Source organism: Hylobates moloch, unplaced genomic scaffold, assembly GCF_009828535.3.
Source record: "Hylobates moloch isolate HMO894 unplaced genomic scaffold, HMol_V3 SCAFFOLD_15, whole genome shotgun sequence".
Classification (NCBI taxonomy): domain Eukaryota; kingdom Metazoa; phylum Chordata; class Mammalia; order Primates; family Hylobatidae; genus Hylobates; species Hylobates moloch.
This window is the reverse complement of record NW_026652290.1, coordinates 40,720,408-40,738,626: the sequence shown is the minus strand read 5'-3', so window position 1 is coordinate 40,738,626 and position 18,219 is coordinate 40,720,408. Positions and strand designations below refer to the sequence as shown.

General features: G+C 42.3%; 1 protein-coding gene across 4 annotated transcripts in view; it reads left to right on the top strand.

Moving 5' to 3' along the window:
* IL1R1 (interleukin 1 receptor type 1) overlaps positions 1–18,219 on the top strand; it is a 74,135-nt gene that overhangs the window by 44,776 nt on the left and 11,140 nt on the right. For 3 of the 4 annotated variants that reach the window (XM_032177348.2, XM_032177349.2, XM_032177347.2), the window contains exons 2-7: positions 4,566–4,642; positions 8,335–8,401; positions 13,913–14,147; positions 14,254–14,443; positions 15,231–15,399; positions 17,700–17,765. In XM_032177348.2, coding sequence (XP_032033239.1) covers positions 8,341–8,401; positions 13,913–14,147; positions 14,254–14,443; positions 15,231–15,399; positions 17,700–17,765 — 721 coding nt within the window. In that variant the 5' untranslated portion in view covers positions 4,566–4,642; positions 8,335–8,340. Of the gene's footprint in view, positions 1–4,565; positions 4,643–8,334; positions 8,402–13,912; positions 14,148–14,253; positions 14,444–15,230; positions 15,400–17,699; positions 17,766–18,219 lie in introns of those variants that run through there. The other variant, XM_058428928.1, reaches the window with a different exon arrangement.

Genomic DNA, 18,219 nt, shown 5'->3' with positions numbered 1-18,219 from the left:
TATAAATCTCAGATTTGGGGCTTGGGTATGTCAGGTCCCTGGAAGAAGGAGGAGTCGTCTACTGCTGTCTGTTCTCTCCTCTTGGGACTCTGTAGAGATTTGGCCCTGTGCCTTGGAGGGCTCTGCTCTGCAGCTTGGCCAGACACATCCCTCAGCATGGCAAGAAGTGTGGAAGGTCAAGAGGATGTGCCCACTTGGCCTAATCCTAACCCACCAGCACCCCTGTTCTTAACCATGTCCCTCATGTACCTGGGACCCCTGAATTCCCTCCCCAAACACCCTGGGCCCTAATTCCAGGGCCTGTGTGATCATTCCCATGGACTCAACTGCCTGGTTCATAGACTGGCCAGGGCTGTACAGAGGGGGATAGACACAGGTAGACTTTGACATCTACCTGTGTGCATGCTCAGGGCCCCTCCCAATATGGAAGGGAGCTGGGGAGAGGCTAGAGACAGAGGAATGGAGATTAATGTAGCTAGACACAGCAGGAGACATGCAGTGAGACTGCTCTGTGCAGGTCTCATGGTGAGGACAGGGCAGCCTATGTTTGGACAGACATGGAATGCCAGGTGCCAGGATGAGCTTCTCCCAGCTCTGGGCACCTCTGCTGCTGCTGTCCCCAGAAGTGGACCTCCAGGAGGTTCTGATACTATCTGGGGTGCATCTGCTCTGTGCCACCTTGCCTGTGCCTAGCTTCTATCCTAGAAGACAGGGCTCACAATGTGGGGGAATTCCTCAGGAATAAGAATGGAATTCCTCAACATTGTGGGAAATTCCTCAAGAAAAAGAAGCTGTTTAATAAATGCACTGTGGCTACACAGCAGGAAAAGTGCCTCCTTCCCCTGCACTGGGCCCTGGGCCTTGAGGAAGAAACCTGGGTTCCTGTGACAGCCCCTCTCTCCCCAGCTGTCACTTTTCCCGTGCGTGCACTGGGTATGAAATTCCTTGTAGAGGGACAGGAAGGTGCCGTTGGATGAAGTCAGTATTTCCTGGAAGGGGGGCTTCTGTTGGGGGCCGATAAGTTCATTATTAATTCTTGTACTTAATTTCTACTTTTGCAATTTGTTTCACATTACAGTTTCTCATTCTGGGACTAGTAGGAAATTACTTTATGCCTCAAATATGCATTTTCATTTTGTCTTTAATCAACAAGTAACTTTTTGTGTGTGTTGCACGTGCTGCTGTAGTCATGTTGTGATACGCCAGTGTTTCCAAATACGTCATGATAACCAAACAGTAATGGGGGCTGTATTTGGAAAGATCTTCACAATCGCAAGCTTTTGGATGTGATTGTCACATAAAGCCTGGTGTGCTGCAGTGAATGGACAAGGCCTCCGGAAGTGGGGATGACCAGCCTAGGCCTTGGATCACCCCAGGATCTGGCTGACTCCCTGGGTCTGGACATCAGCATCTCAGCACTGCCCGCTGTCTTTCCTGGAAGCTGCTATGGAGAGGATGTTAGCCAGTCCAGGGGTTTCACACATAACATAGGCATCCTTGCTTGAAGGCTGAACAGGGGGAACCATATGCTATGGCTTATTAGTGTATTGAGTAAGTTAATACTTTTCTCTTTCTTGTTTTATTTTATGTGGAAAATTCAATCTGAAAAATAACACAGTGGCATACACACATCTGTGACTTTTTATTGTTACTGGTATTTTCTAAAGGTACGTTTTGAATCTTACTGTAAGTCATTGAAAAAAATTACAGTGGACTTTGATTAACTAGTTCTGAATAAGAGAGGTTTCTTTACCCAGTATGCCTTCTGGCAGTAACATTTCTTAGTCTCTCTCCCTATTCCTGTAGTTCCCTCTCCTCGGGGTCATCCCCACCCCTCAACTCTTTCCACAGCCATCTGGGTGTGAACTCTTTATCCAACTCCTTACATAGGATTCTACCCTCTCTTACATGATTCCGGCCATCTCCAGACCCCAGTGACAGTTCCCCTTGCAATCCTATTCTCTGACCTACGCCCAGTACCCTTATTCCATCCTTTCTCTTCTTTGATTCTAGGCTGGGTTTTCATCCCCGTGTGTCTTATGCAAAAATGGTGGGTGGTTAGGTAGGTGGATTCCTTCCCTCCCTCCCTCTCTCCCTCCTTCCTTTCTTCCACAAGTATTTATTGAGCTCTTATGACAGACATGTAAGATGTGTAGGATGGGCCTCCTCATGGGTGTGGGAGACTGGAGGGTCTGCTCTGCACTGCTTTCTTCCCTGGCCCAAGTAGGGAAGGCCAACAACTAGGGGAGCTACCCAATGTTACCAGAGCCAGGGGGCCCAGAGCCAGCAGTTCGAGGCACCTCGGTGCATTGCACCAGGGAGAGCCTATGTCACTCGTCACGCCTGGCTTTGGAGGAGCGGATATCTGCAAGGGCGGTGGGGGAAGCTTCTGATCAGAATCAGCTCTGAGATGGTCAGAAATCCCAGAAGCTTCCAGGCTAGGACTGGAAGAATTGACTTCCAGACCCACGAAGTGCCATAGAGGCGCATGGAGGTGGAATGGCACAGTGCTTATAAACGGCAAGGCGGGGAGCCAGTGCTGGACACAGAGCCAACTGGACAGTGAAGGCAGAAGAGTAGGGGGCGATGACCCTCATCCCAGGGGCCGGGCAGAAGGGGGCGGTGGGATGGGTCAGGTGCTGCAGAGATGTCCAGTGGGCTGGAGACAGAGGGGTCTTGGCATGGAGAACCTAAGAGGGTAGTGGCCTGGGCAGTGCATTTCAGAGGAGCAGCGAGCTTAGAGGGCACGTGGTGATCACTTCAGCAATGGATGAGTGGTGGAGACAGTGAGTATATAGATTCTTAAGTGAAGTTTCTGGGGTAAAAAAGGAGGGAAAATGAGGCCATTAGAAGAGTGTGGGGGCCGGGTGCAGTGGCTCACGCCTGTAATCCCGGCACTTTGGGAGGCCAAGGCGGGTGGATCACGAGGTCAGGAGATCGAGACCATTCTGGCTAACACGGTGAAACCCCATTTCTACTAAAAATACAAAAAATTAGCCGGTCTTCGTGGCGGGCACCTGTAGTCCCAGCTACTCAGGAGGCTGAGGCAGGAGAATGGTGTGAACCTGGGAGGCGGAGCTTGCAGTGAGCCAAGATCGCACCACTGCAGCCTGGGGAACAGAGCGAGACTCCGTCTCAAAAAAAAAAAAAAAAAAAAAAGGAGAGTGTGGTGGGGAGTCACCTTCTCTGCAAGAAGCTTCCTGGGCCTCCCAAATAAATCCATCCCTCCCCTCCTCCTCCCCCTCCCCCTCCCCCATTCCATACATTTTGGTGCCATTCACTATCTAATTCCCAGTAGCTGCTGTCATATCTGGGGCACACTCACAGGAGTCAGTCAGGAGGGCACTGTCCTAGGACTGGGAGCGGGAGGATGTGAGGGTCTCCCCTTTGAGTTTCTGCTATGATATGATTCCAATTGATGGGCCAACGCACCTCTGATACCTTGTGTTATGCTGTGTACTGCCTCAAAGTGAATAATAGCTTGGGATTTAGTTTGTGTAGTCTAAGGAAAATACATTGTGTTGAATTAGTCAGGCTATTTTATTGATGGCCATTAAAAGGCCTTGTCCTTAGGTCTTACAAGCTTTTCAAAGGCCCGAAGAAATAATTCAGACAAGAAAAAAAATTAGACTCCAAAATACTAAAAGAAAACTGCAAAAACAGGTGAATTAATGGTGAAAGATCTGTAGGACATAGCAGTAAGGCTACCACAACCCAGCTTTTTGAGGTTGTCTTAAATTAATGTGATATGGGGTGTAGGTATGTTAACATGCTTGGTAATGGAAGAGTGAGGATACCTGCTTCTTAAACAGGGCCTGCTCATTTTTTTCTGGTCTCTGGTGCATTTCTCTCTGGCAAAACTCAAGCTCTATTTTCACTGAGATGATGCACTGAGTCACGACATCCCTAGAGGTGGTTTGATTCATTTCTGCACCCCGGTGTCTAGCAAAGTGCCACATGCATGTGTTTAATCAAAATACCTTGTGGTTGTCAAGCTCTTTGTATTCTTCCCTCCCTGTGGTTTGATTTCCTAAAAGTATCCTGTCCCCAAGGATTATGGAACATACACTTGTTAAACACTGGACTCATTTTCATGATCATTTTAATGTCACGACCTTTCTGACACCTTGATATGGTTTGGCTCTGTGTCCCCACCCAAGTCTCATCTAAATTATAATCCCCATGTGTTCAGGGAGGAACTTGGTGGGAGGTGATTAGATCATGGGGGCAGTTTTCCCTATGCTGTTCTCATGATAGTGAGTGAATTCTCATGAGATCTGATGGTTTAAAAGTGTTTGGCACTTCCCCCCTTGCTCTCTCTCCTGCTGTCATGTAAGACGTGCCTGCTTCCACTTCCACCATGATTGTAAGTTTCCTGAGGCTTCCCCAGCCATGCGGAGCTGTGAGTCAATTAAATCCTCTTTCCTTTATAAATTACCCAGTCTCAGGTATTTCTTTATAGCAGCATGAAAACAGACTAATACATGCCTCTTGAGATCCTCACAGCAATTGGTGCCTTTAGACCTCTTCATTCACACTTCACTCATGTGTTCTTCCTTCCCCAGGTAGACGCACCCTCTGAAGATGGTGACTCCCTCCTGAGAAGCTGGACCCCTTGGTAAAAGACAAGGCCTTCTCCAAGGTAACAGGGCTGAGTCACCCCAGGGTCCCACGGCCGGCCTTTTCTCACAAACAGCTGAACTCCTCCACTCTCAGATCCAGGGGCCCTGAACTACATTCCATTGTATGCAAAGATATTTTATTTCTGTTGACACATTACTCTTTGGGGCAGCTTGATGGTTTTATTAAATTTTGAAGGAGGCTTCAGCCCCAGTAAGAGCCAATGCCTGTTTGCTTTCCCAGGTCACCTTGGCTGTGCTACAGTAGAGACCTGGGAAATGGTAGGTTCCAGTGCTGTGGCCAAGCTCTCCTCAATTTCAACCCCTTCCAGGCCTTGCTGTCCATTTTTACTCCACTGTCACCGCATGTTCAAATTCTTGCTTTCTGCTCGAGTGAGTACTGCTCACCTCGTTCCAAGAGATCTGGGTCTATGACACTGTGGGTGACACCCTCTGAGCATCTTTTCCGAGCTATCTGTGGGTACCTGAACCTGCCCCCCAACCTGGCCCTTGCCCTACCTGCCCCGACCTCAGTGAGTCTGGCCCAGCCTGTCCCTGCTTCTCCCCTCTGGCCCCAAGTGTTCTCAAATATGCCCCCGCCTGCCTGTCTGTCACTGCAGCTGGCCCAGCCCTCATCCTCTCTCCCATGAACCTCTGTGGTGGCCTGCTCTCCCTGGCTCCCGTCTCCAGTTTATGTTCCACACAGGTGCCAAAATGTCTGCAAAAAATGGAGATCTAACACACACTAGCCCATGGCTTAAAACCTGTACACGCTTTTCTGCCACCTGCAAATGACAGTCCCACTTCCTCAGCAAACCTCTGCATGTTGTGGGAACTTGTGGCTTCTCAGCCTCCCACTCGGAACCCACCTCTGGTTTATGCTCCAGAACATGATGTTGTCAGACCCTCCCCTCCGTCTCCTCCAGGCTGAGTTAGCCTCTGTCTCCGCTCCTGCCCTGGGCATGGCTCTTCCAGTAGACACCCCCAAGTCACAGTCTAACTCTGTGTCCACGTTCCTGCAACTGCTGAGCTCCTGGAGCCAGAACCTTGTTCCTATTTTTGTTCCCAGAGCCAAATAGATATTTGATGTATGATTGTTGAATGCAGCAGTGAGCGAATAAAGACATGAATGGTTAACTGAAAACATTTTATCAAAACTGTTATTTGTCATCAGAGCATGGGCCGGTTTCCAACAGCTAACATTTGGGAGTGACCATTTGCCAGGCACTGTTCTCAGCCCTTTGTATGTGGCCATTCATTTCACCCACATAGCGCCATCAGTGACATGCTGTCACTGCATTGCTTGTCAAAAGGGGGAACTGAGGCATGGAGGCTGAGCTTTTACTCAACGTGCCATCTATGTTGAGGGACTTCTGACTTGGATAGCCATTCAACTGCGAGCACTATAGAGGCCAGTCAGGCCTGGCCCTGCCTTGGAATTTCTGTGTTATTCAGGGACATAATGGGGTTTGTGTTGATTTTTGTTGGGAGTGTGTGGGTTAATCTAGGTGCAACCCTCACCTCCTTCCCTTCTGATGTCCTCACTCCCTTTGGTCATGTGACCCTTAACGCCCATCCCAAGCTCAGTGCCAATTCCTTGCCCCAGGGTCCTGGGGATTGACATGGATCCCAAAAGCCTGCTACTGAGAGGACAGGGCCACTCCCACCCCCCTGACTGGTTCCCAGAGCAGCTCTGGGGCAGAAGTAAACTTGGACCCAGGGGGCATGACCCTCTGCCCTTTTATAGCCTATTAGAGGAGGATGAGGTCTGACATCAGCTGGTTCATTGCCCCTTGTGCAGATGAGCACACTGGGGCCCAGGGAGAGTCACATCCCTGCCTTGTGGTACAGGCCACCGGCCCTGGACCTGTGATTAAACATTGTCCACAATTAATTTGGAATTATTATCTCATGATACACTCCATAAAGTTCAGTCACACATCTTCTTTTTCTTCTCCCCTGCCTAATGATTAGACAAGCCAGATCTTGTGACTAAATGAACCTACAGCTGGCAGTGTTCAGCTGATTTTGCAATGCCCTTATTTTGTTGTTGATAAACTAATGCAAATAGCTGGTTGGCCTGGAACTGGTGACTGGGAAACATTTTGACCCTTCTTTCCTTCCTCTCTGTCATAAAGACTTAAAACACACTTCACGCAGCCACAGAAAGAGCTCATAGACCAGGCTGCGGGGCTTCAAAGGCTTCTATCTTATTTAATCATCTGAAAATAGTTTAAAGGTAAATATGGTAATAATACTAGTATTCTAGACTATTTTGGGAAGCCAGCTAATGTGAATAAAGGGTCAGAGTTAAAAGATATTGAAGGAATGCAGTTTTACTGGTCTGAGGTAGGTTTCAAGGCTTGAGCCAGGCTTAGAGATCTTCATCCTGATACTGGGGATAAAGTGAAGAGAGTATGAATGGGTACGTCTCGCATGGTTAGAAAATTTTTTTTTCCTGTATTTGTTTGAAAAGCATGTTGTAACTTAAAAAAATACCTATATATCTTCTTCTTCTTTTTTTTTTTTTTTGAGCTGGAGTCTCACTCTGTCACTCAGGCTGGAGTACAGTGGCACCATCTTGGCTCACTGCAACCCCCACCTCCTGGGTTCAAGCAATTCTCCTACCTCAGCCTCCTGAGTGGCTGGGATTACAGGCATGCACCACACCCAGCTAATTTTTGTACTTTTTGGTAGAGGTGGGATTTCATCATGTTGGCCAGGCTTGTCTTGAAGTCCTGGCCTCAAGTGATCTGCCTGCCTTGGGCTCCCAAAGTACTGGGATTACAGGGGTAAGCCACCACGCCCGGCCATAATACATCTTAAATAGAACATTTTCCAGCTAATATTTAAATGACTGCATGTCATTAGAATCTGAATGAGTGTTGTGTTAAAATATTTTGTGTTTTCATATTTATTTACTTACTTATAGCTACAGATAAGAATATAGGCAAATTTAATCTCCCTTAAAAATTAAAAGGCAGATGTTTTCAAAGCACAGAATTACATGGTCTACTCTAGACATTGCTCCTAAGGTTGAGCAGAGGGGATAAGAGCTTTTTCTCTTTTTTCCTTTCCTCTTTTTTTCATACAAAGTTCGTTGTAGATATTTTAGAAAGCATAGAAAGCCCTGACAAGGGGAAACCCACTCAACTCAATTTTAATATGTTGTTATCATTTCTTTTAGTTTTTTGGGGTGCACTTCTGTGTAGCTATATCCTATTGTACAAGCAATTTAGTATCTTGCAATATAAAATGAAGGCATGACCTTTGAGCTGGCCAAAAGTATGGGCTGATTTTTGCAAATGGGTCTTGGCAGCAGGGGACATAATTGGGGAACAAATCCCCACACAAGTGGAGGTGAGCTGGTTTAGGGGTGAGTGCATAGCTGACTTTGGATGTAGACTAGATTTGGGGAAATTTAAATGGGATCCAAGACTGGAAATGTATAATGGGACAGAAGGTAGAAGTGTTTAAAATCTTAAGTTTTTGAGTTTGTTCTCAATTTTGTGAAAACTCTTTATCCCTTTTTGTTCCCCGCCCCATTTTCTAACCAGAAGTCAAATATGATAACTTTCATGATGTAGAAAATTCATCAGTGTGACTTGGGGGTGAGGGTGGGGACAGGGCCGGTGTCGGTATATTTAGTTTTAGAGATTTGCTGGAAAAGTAACATTTTTGCTTTTGTCTTTCTTTCATTCCTCCATTTCTCCAGGAGAATATGAAAGTGTTACTCAGACTTATTTGTTTCATAGCTCTACTGATTTCTTCTCTGGAGGCTGGTAAGTTAAGTATTTCTCTGTGTTCTTATCTGCTAAGAAAATCTGTTACTTAGAATACATGAAGTACCTTCCCTAACAGAGTCATTTCTCATAATCGTCTCTGTTGAATCCCTGGGCACAGAGCCTCCTGGTCATAGACCTGTACTGCTGGAAGTTCCTGTCAGCATTTTCCTCTCATTTTCTCCCATATAGAGTGGGAAACCGAGGCCCAGTGAGGTTAAGAGCCCAAGGTCATGTAGCTAGTTTTGGAACAAAGGCTAAAATCTAGGTCTCCAATCTAGGTCCAGGCCTCTTTCCACTTGGCTGCTGGTTGAAAGTTTGATATGGGAAATTCTGACTTTCATTTGGAGGAGATATTATGCATAGTCTTTATGAACCCACAGCTGAAAGTCATCAAGATACACTTCTTTTTCTTTTCTTTTTCTTTCCATTTCTTCATTTTCTCTAATCTCTTCTCTTTGTGCTAGGTGCTAGCTACTGGGGATACAGCAGGGAATAGTGCAGACAGAAATACCTGCCTGTATAGGGTTTATATTCTTGTAGAAGAGAAAGATAACAGATAAGTAGATATATATTGTGTCATATGATGGCAAGTATAGGGAGGAAAAAAGCAGGAAAAAGGAGTATAAGATTTCGGCATTAGAGTGGGCAGGAGGTTAATTTTTTGAATGTGGCCAGAAAAAACCTCCCTGAGAAGTTGACTTTTGAGTTGGCCTTAAGGAAGGGGAAAAGAGAGCTATTTGGATATCAGATTGGGGTGTGGAAATATTCCAGGCAGCATGTGCTGGAATATTCTTGGCCCAGAGGCCAAGAGTATTTGGCATGCTTTCAGAATAAAAATATCAGTGTGGCTGGAGCATAGTGAGAGATGAGGGAAGTCGTAAGGGACCAGGTTGTTTGGGTAATGGGGGGATGGCGGAGGGTTGATTATATAGAACGTTGCACCCTTTCTTAGGGTCTTGGCTTGTGGTCTGGCTGAGATGGGAAGACTGCAGGGTTCTTTGTTCAAAACCAGAGGGGTGATCTGGCTTACGTTTTGATTCCTGTTTTGAGAATAGATCCGAGGGAGCCAAAGAGAGAAATAGAGAAGCCAGTTAAGAGGCAAGCCATGATGATGGCTTTATCTAGGCAAGAAATGTTGATAGCTTATCAAAGGGTGGCAAGGGGAAGTGAGAAGTAGACAAATTTTGAAATATTTTGGGAACAGAACCAAGAGGGATTTGGAGTTGGGTCAGATGTGAGATGTGAGGGAAAGAGAAGAATCAAGAATTATCTCAGGGAATTTTGGCCTGAGCAAATGCAAGGTGAAATTGCCATTGATGGGATGGGGAAGATCAGGTTTTCAGACTGGACGTGTTGAGTTTAGCTGTCCATTAGATGTTTAAATGGTGACTTTGAATAGGCAGTCTACAGCCTGAGGGAAAGGTCTGGGTTGAATATATAAAATTGGAGACCTCAGCAAGTGGCTGGTATGAGAATCATGAGACTGAATGGGATCATGGAGTGTAGTTAGGAAAGATAAGAACTTTAAGGACTGAGCCAGAGATTGACTTAAATTCCTTGGTCCAGTAAGTTTTCTCCGCTTTGCTGAGGGGCTTCATGTGTGTTGGAGCATACCTTTAACACTAAGGCTGTTTAAGGCCTTAGCCTTCACTTCCTGCTTGTGTATGACCTCAGAGTCATCCAGAAATGACAGCCTGGTGCCTTCTATGCAATTTCCTGGGCATGCACACAGCCCTACATACATGGGCACCCTTTTGGGTTGCCCAGGAATGTGTCAGAGCTTTTTAAAGCCCTCTGGAGGTTATGGCTCTGGCATTGCAGCTTTAGGCTGTTGTAAAAAAACAATTAACACTGAGTTTTTCCAGCAAACACCTTGGGGATAGTGCTTTTTCTGTGGAGCTCTTAGTGAGGTCAATAACAACACCACCCTATGAATGTGACTTTGAGGACCTGCCGGTCAAGTCAAAGAGTGGCAATGCTCTGGAAATGGGACTTTTTGAGGAGCTCCAAACCCTCTCTGTTCTTGCAAGCCTGCTGGTTTTCAAAGCCTTTGTGTCTGCAAAGCTCCTGATATTCACGGCTATTTTAGAGCTGGGAAGAGTAGGATGGAAGTCATTTAAGTTATAAAGCTACAAACCCTGCTGATCTGTGATTTGGCATGTTTCTGTTTGTTTCCTCATTTTCTAATAAATGCTCTTCTGGTTATTGCAAGCCTTTGATTTTTGAAATTTTTTGCCAGTCTTCTTGTTGCCTTTATGGAGGAATGATTTATGAGACCCCCACTCCACCATATTGGAAACCTTGCGAATTCAATTTCTTTGAATAGAAGATAGTATTAATAGATACAGGGCAATCCAGGCTATCTACTTCTTCTCAAGGGAGCTTTAATAGTCTAGAAAATTTGCTCAATTCATTTACGTTATTAAATTTATTGGCATAACATTGTTTATAATATTTCCTCACTACCCTTTACAAATTATTTAAAAAAGAGATGTCATCTTTTTTTTTCCCTGATTAGTCTGGCTAAAGATTTATCAATTTTATTGATTTTATGAAAGAATTGGCTTTTGGTATCTTTGATTTTTCTTCACTGTTCTTCTGTTTTCTATTTCATTGATTTCCTCTCTGATCTATATTACTATTTTCTTCTTACTTCTTCTGCTATATTAATTATGTTTTTTATTTTCTGTATCTTACCATATTTCGACATTCTAGAAGGTGTTTCATATCTAGGGAGAGACTGCTCCACCAGGAGCTAAGCAGTTCCTAGGTGTGTTGTGGACAGCTTACAGCTTGCCCTTCTTGTGAGACTGCCTGACCCAAGACTGTACCCCACTCACCTCCTTATCCAACTCTCACACACCCAAACCAATGTTACCCTAGCCTCAATCAACACAGGGCCAGGTACCAGAGAACTAGGGACAGCCTCTATGCCCAAAGCCTGCAAAAATGGTTCAAATGGGCCAATCTGAAGCTGTTTATGCTGCCCTGCCTTGCCTTTCCCATGGGAACCCCAGTAAAGACGCTGGCCTAGGCTTTCCTTTTGTTTCTGCTTCTGCCTCCTAACCCAATCTGGTGATTCTCCCTGTGGTTTTGCATGGTATGGCACACCCCTTCTGTCTGAACCACTAAGTAATACAAATCTTTCAATTGCATTAGTCTCTGTTTTGTCACTCAGTCACCTTCGTAAATGAAGACCCAGGCATAGAATCTCTGCTTGCTGCTTACTTTGGAATTACTTTGTTCTTTTTCCAGTTTCTTAAGGTAGAAGCTCAAATAATCAATTTGAAATTTTTAAAAAATTATAGGCATTTAAGGCTAGCAATTTCCAAGTACTGCTTTCATTGAATGCCACAAGTTTTGATGTGTTGTGTTTTCCTTATCATTCAGATACAAATACTTTATATTCTTTTTGATTTCTTTGACTCATGAGTTATTTAGGAGTATGTTATACCCATTTCTCCTTTCTTGAACTTTGCCCTATTATTTCCAAATATGTTACTTCTTTATTTGTTATAAACTTGATAGCATTTTATTATTTTTTATTTAAACAGTTTTCTTTAAAGAGATTTAAATAATAAGAAAGATGATCTTATAATTACCCATTTTTGTTGCTATTCGTTCTTTTGTGTAGATTCATTTTCATCTTAGAATATCGTCCTTTTTGAAGGACTTAAATATTTCTTGTAATGCAGGTCTACTGGTGATGACATTTTACAGCTTTGGCAAATCTGAAAAAGTCAGTATTTTTTCCTAAATTTTAAATATATTTTCACGGGATATGGAATTCTAGGTGGACTTTTTCTTTCGGTACTTTAACGATATTGTTTTACTGTCTTCTGGCTTGTATTGTTTTTGGAAAGAAGGCTGCATCATTTTTTGTCTTTGTCCTCTGCAAGAATTGTGTCATTTCTCCCTGGCTACATAGAAGATTTTATCTTTGTCACTGGTTTTAAACAATTTAATTATTATGTGTTTGTAGTTTGCTTTATGTTTCTTTTGCTTGGGGTTCATTGTGATTTGGGGACCTATGTGTACCTCATTTTTGTCACATCTTGAAAAACTTCAAATATATTTTCTGTTTTCCACATTTTTCTTCTTCAGTGATTCATATTACATGTATTGAAGTTGTCCTAAGTAAAATAATTCTCTGCTCATTTTATTCTGTTATTTTCCTCTCTGTGCTTAATTTTGGATAATTTCTAATGCTGTGTCTTCAGGTTCACTCATCTTTTTTTTTCCTGCAGTATCAAATCTGCCGTTAATCCCATCCATTGTTTTTTGTAACTTAACATTATTGTTTTCATCTCTAAAAGTTTTTTAAAATCTCTCTCATGTCTTCACTAATCATGTTTGATCTTTCCTGTAGCATCTTGAATAAATGGAATACAATAGTAATAGACTATTTTAATTTTTAAATTTATTAAGCCTATTGTCTGTGTCATTTCTGGGTCAGTTTTGACTGATCGATTTTTTTCCTCCTTATCGTTGGTTGTATGTTACTGCTTCTTTGCATGCCTAATGTTTTTTTGGATGTCAGACATTGTGGATTTGACCATGTTGGGTGCTGGATATTTTCGTATTCCCCAAAATGTTCTTGAGCTTTGTTCTACCACATGATTGTTACTTGGAAATGGTTTAATCCTTTCGGGTCTTGCTTTTAAGCTTTATTAGGATCAGGAAAAAGTTTATTCTAGGCCTAATTTTCCCTAATGACTGAGTCAGAACCCTTCTGGGTACTCTGTCTGATGCCTTATTTTTAATGAGGCTATCCACTCTGGCTGTTGGGAACAGCAACTGTTTCCAGCATTGGGTGTGCTCCACGTGTTACTCCCTCTAGCCTTGGGTCATTTTCTTATATGCTTACACTGACTGATACTCAGCTGAAAACTTGGGGGAGACTCTCAGTTATCCCGAGACTCTCTCCCTGTCATTATGCAGCTCTAAGTACTTGGGTACTCTGCTCTGCAAACTTTTCTACCCAGGTTCTCAGCTCCATCTCCTCAACTCACTGGGCTTTGCCTGTGCCTTTTCTCGGCAATGTCATGGCCTGGCTGTAATTTTGGACACCTCCTTTCTTCTCCATCTTTCTGGGATTTCTCTGCTTTGTTTTCTGATGTTCAATGTCTTAAATACTGTTGTTTCATATATTTTGTCCATTTTTTAGTTGTTCATGTGGGAAGGTAAATCCAGTTTCTATTACTCCATCTTGTACTGAAAGTCATGTCTCTCCTCCTACATTATCCCCACTTTTTAGATGAGTGAAAAGGGGGTGAAGGATGTTAAATAACTTGCCAGGGATACAGCACACAGGCAGTAAGTGACGCAGCTGGACTTGAATATGCTTCTCAGACTCCCCAGATAATGCTCTCATCACAAGGCTATAAAGCTTTTATATGTAATGTGAATTGATGTATTTAATAATCAATGTATTTCTTCGTAGATATTAAATCAAGACACACTGGCAGATTTTTATGTAAATTGCTTCCACCCTTCTTCCTTTCAAAGATAAATGCAAGGAACGTGAAGAAAAAATAATTTTAGTGTCATCTGCAAATGAAATTGATGTTCGTCCCTGTCCTCTTAACCCAAATGAACACAAAGGCACTATAACTTGGTATAAAGATGACAGCAAGACACCTGTATCTACAGAACAAACCTCCAGGATTCATCAGCACAAAGAGAAACTTTGGTTTGTTCCTGCTAAGGTGGAGGATTCAGGACATTACTATTGTGTGGTAAGGTAAGAGAGGAATTAGTATGTTACAAACATGTTCTAGTTTCCTGCGGTCGTTAAGGACAGAAATACTTTTAATAATGCTTAACTTATCTATTTTATTTTATTTTAGAAATTCATCTTACTGCCTCAGAATTAAAACAACTGCAAAATTTGTGGAGAATGAGCCTAATTTGTGTTATAATGCACAAGCCATATTTAAGCAGAAACTACCCGTTGCAGGAGACGGAGGACTTGTGTGCCCTTATATGGAGTTTTTTAAAAATGAAAATAATGAGCTACCTAAATTACAGTGGTATAAGGTAATTTTATTTTAAATATGACATTTCACTTTTCCAGAAAATAAAATAGTTCCCCGGACAATAGAATGTATCTGCAAAGTACCTTTTTATTTTGCATATTGTTTTTTCTTTAATGGTGAAACTTGATAGGGAACCTAAAAAGAATTGTAAGACTGCATTCACTTAATCTGAAGCTTAACTAGAAATTTGTTTGCTATTGTTTTTATTTAGTTTAATAAGATGTAATTGAGAAAAGTACTAGAAATAGATGTTTAAAGAGAAGGCTGATTATAAGCTTAAGGTACTGAAGATGTAACTATTTATTACAAAACATATTATGTGTGTTTTATTGAAGATATGGTCATCCAATAACCTACTAGTTTCTATAACTGTCTTAAAAGTGAGTTGACTAGCTTTCCATGGAACACCTCATGTTTTGGTACCTTTAATCTGCCTAGTCTGGTGGAATGTAAATGGGGAATCATCTCGTAGAGCTTAAGACGTACTAAATAAATAATATAATTGAAGTGAAGTATTGTTAAGAAACTATATAGTGTTAACATTTTTTTCAAACATGTTTTTCTTGCAAAATAAATTGGCCTTCACTTCATAGTACAAGTCTCATAGACTTGAAAACTTAATGTTTCCAAAAAACCAATATTAAAACTTACTAGATGTAAGGAACTCTTCAGTCACTTTCTAAAAATATAACATTTGCTAAGGTGAAAAAAATGGAGTTCCTTTGACTGGTAGGTTGGGGAAAGTTATTGGTTATTGGTTTTCAATGCTTCTCTCTCCCTTTATCTAGGATTGCAAACCTCTACTTCTTGACAATATACACTTTAGTGGAGTCAAGGATAGGCTCATCGTGATGAATGTGGCTGAAAAGCATAGAGGGAACTATACTTGTCATGCATCCTACACATACTTGGGCAAGCAATATCCTATTACCCGGGTAATAGAATTTATTACTCTAGGTGAGTCATAGATCCAGCCTTAAAAAGTTTAGATCTGGGAAGGCCCAGAGACTATGATTCTAATATTACTTTCATTATCCATGAAGAAACCAAATCCAAGACGACCTCAATGATACCACAAAAGTCACATGGCTTTAGTTTTGTTTTTTTTTTGTTACTAAATACTGTGTAATGTTTTTCCATTCCTGCTTCAGATGTAGTTCTAATTAAATAGAGACATTATAAGCTGTGTTTTCCGACTGATCTAAGAGGGTTGTTCCTTGGCATGGCTAAAAATGGTTCTTACTGAAAGCTCTGGGGCTCCCTCTGGCTGGTATATGGGAATGTTCTGAGAGCCTGCACCTGGGGAATCTCAGTGAGTCTCAGTGTCTAGCAGCAAGCATCGGTGTGGACACTAATGAGCTTTGGAATTAGTCACATTTCCAGAATCTACCTCCTGTTCATTCTGTGTTAGGTGTTAACCTCTCTAATCCTGTTTCCTCTTCTGTAACAAGATGATGCAATCTCCCAAGGTTATTGGGAAGATTAGAGATATGGGGTACATGAAACTTGTGTACCTGGTGCAAAGAAATGCTTGGTGCAAAACGGCTATTTAATTAATAGATGTAGGATGATTGTTCTTGTTAATTTTCTTGTGTCTTTCAACTCTGCATTAACCATGTTTCACATTGAAAACTATATCACAGCAAAATGAAACAAAATGCACAAATTGCCAGGGGATAGTCAGAATGCTCAAGCTTTTTGTAAATATTGAGATTTTGTAAGCTTTATGTAATAAAATAAGAGTTATTCCAATCAGAACTTTTTTGCAGGTTATAGGGGTGACTATTAGTAGTTACCGCTGGGACAACAGGTATAAATTGGGACTATCCCAAGCAAACTCAGAATATGATCACCCTATAAATAGCTTCATTTTTCCAGTTATATAATACTTTATTTTCCTAAAAATATTTTTATTAAATAAAAGTTAATTCCTTGCCACGGTCCCACAAGCGTCAGTGAATCCTAATTTTCAGTGGTCTTTGTATCAAACCATGTTCTTGAGTTTTTAGCAGCCTGTCATTGGGTAGCTCTGGTTTGTCTTTCCTGAAACATAGCAACCAAACCAGCAAGTAGAACTTGAGAGAGAACTGGGCACTGGGGAAGATTTAAGCTAGGTTAAGTGTATTTTTTTTCCTTTTTCTTTTTTTTGAGATGGAGTCTCGCTCTGTCGCCCAGGCTGGAATGCAGTGGCGCGATCTCGGCTCCCTGCAAGCTCTGTCTCCCGGGTTCACGCCATTCTCCTGCCTCAGCCTCCCAAGTAGGTGGGACTACAGGTGCCCGCCACCACGCCCGGCTAATTTTTGTATTTTTAGTAGAGACGGGGTTTCACCATGTTAGCCAAGATGGTCTCGATCTCCTGACTTTGTGATCTGCCCGCCTTGGCCTCCCCAAGTGCTGGGATTACAGGTGTGAGTCACCGTGCCCGGCCAGGTTAAGTGTGTTTTTGATATTCTCTGTTTCCTTTTCTGATCCCATTTGTAGAAACAATATACTCTACTCGGAGTGAGGTAATTTGTTTTCTTCCCAAGGCCCACACCAAGGATGCTTAGCGCTTTTTGTTCACTCAACGATTCAAAAATATTTATTGAGCATTTACTATGTTTCAGGAACTGTTATAGGTATACATTAGGGAACACTTCATGGTATTCACTTTTTTTTTGACTGGGGGAATACCGAGTTCTCAATTTTATAGTTTCTCATAGTTTCTTCATGGCCACAGATCAACCCCTGAAGCCAATCTTTTCATAAATAAGTCAGATTAATTTCTGGGGCTCCTTGATACTTTTTTGCCTATTTTAATAAATTACAGCATTATTCCATAACCCTGTAGTTCTCACTATTGGGTCATTAACACAGTCATTAAATGCAAGCAGGTCTAGTACTGACTAGCCCTTCTGGCCAATAACACCCAATTCAAGGAAGTGACTTCCCACTACTCTCGCCTTTCCTGACATGCTTTCACTTAAGAGAGGCACTTGTCTGGGGACCCAGGGTCTTGGTGATGTGTGTGTTTTTTAGTAGCACCCCACTCTATGGATTCAGAAGGTCTAGCTCTGCCCCGGGGTTCACAGTGTGCTGTGGCCTCTGCCTCAGCTTTCTTCCTTCACTTTCTGCCTCATGTCTCCTGGCATATGTGCTTTGAACACTTGATGGAGTATCTGGCCAGAAGTCATTTAGTACATTTTGCTAAGTGTTGTCGTCACTTGAGATTCTGATCTGTAAGAGATTGACAAACCTTATGGATGTTTTTCTTTCAGAGGAAAACAAACCCACAAGGCCTGTGATTGTGAGCCCAGCTAATGAGACAATGGAAGTAGACTTGGGTAAGAGGGCTCCAGTGAGGATATGCTGGAATCGGCATTTTTTTTTTAAAAAAAAAAAACATAAGAGTAAGATAAATTGTATCTTTACTATATATAATCTAAGCCATTTACTGAATATGTCTATAAATAGAGGGAAAGTGACACAAATTATATCTTAATCTTTTGTATTTCTTGCCTCTATGGCAAACATCTTGCCATGTCTGATATCTCCAGCCCTACTTTTCTGTGGACACTTACTACCATGAAAACACCAACCAGACACCAAGGTCAAAAGGCCTAGGAACCAGCAATGCCATTGACTGGTACAGGGTTGGATTTCTTTCTTTTTCTTTTTCACAGAGTTAAAATATTTAATGACAAAATTAGGGTTTGCTGTAAAAGAAAATCAGTACAGCAGGTGTTACTTATCTCTGAATTAAACAAAAATTGTATTTGACATCTTAAAGAACTTCTG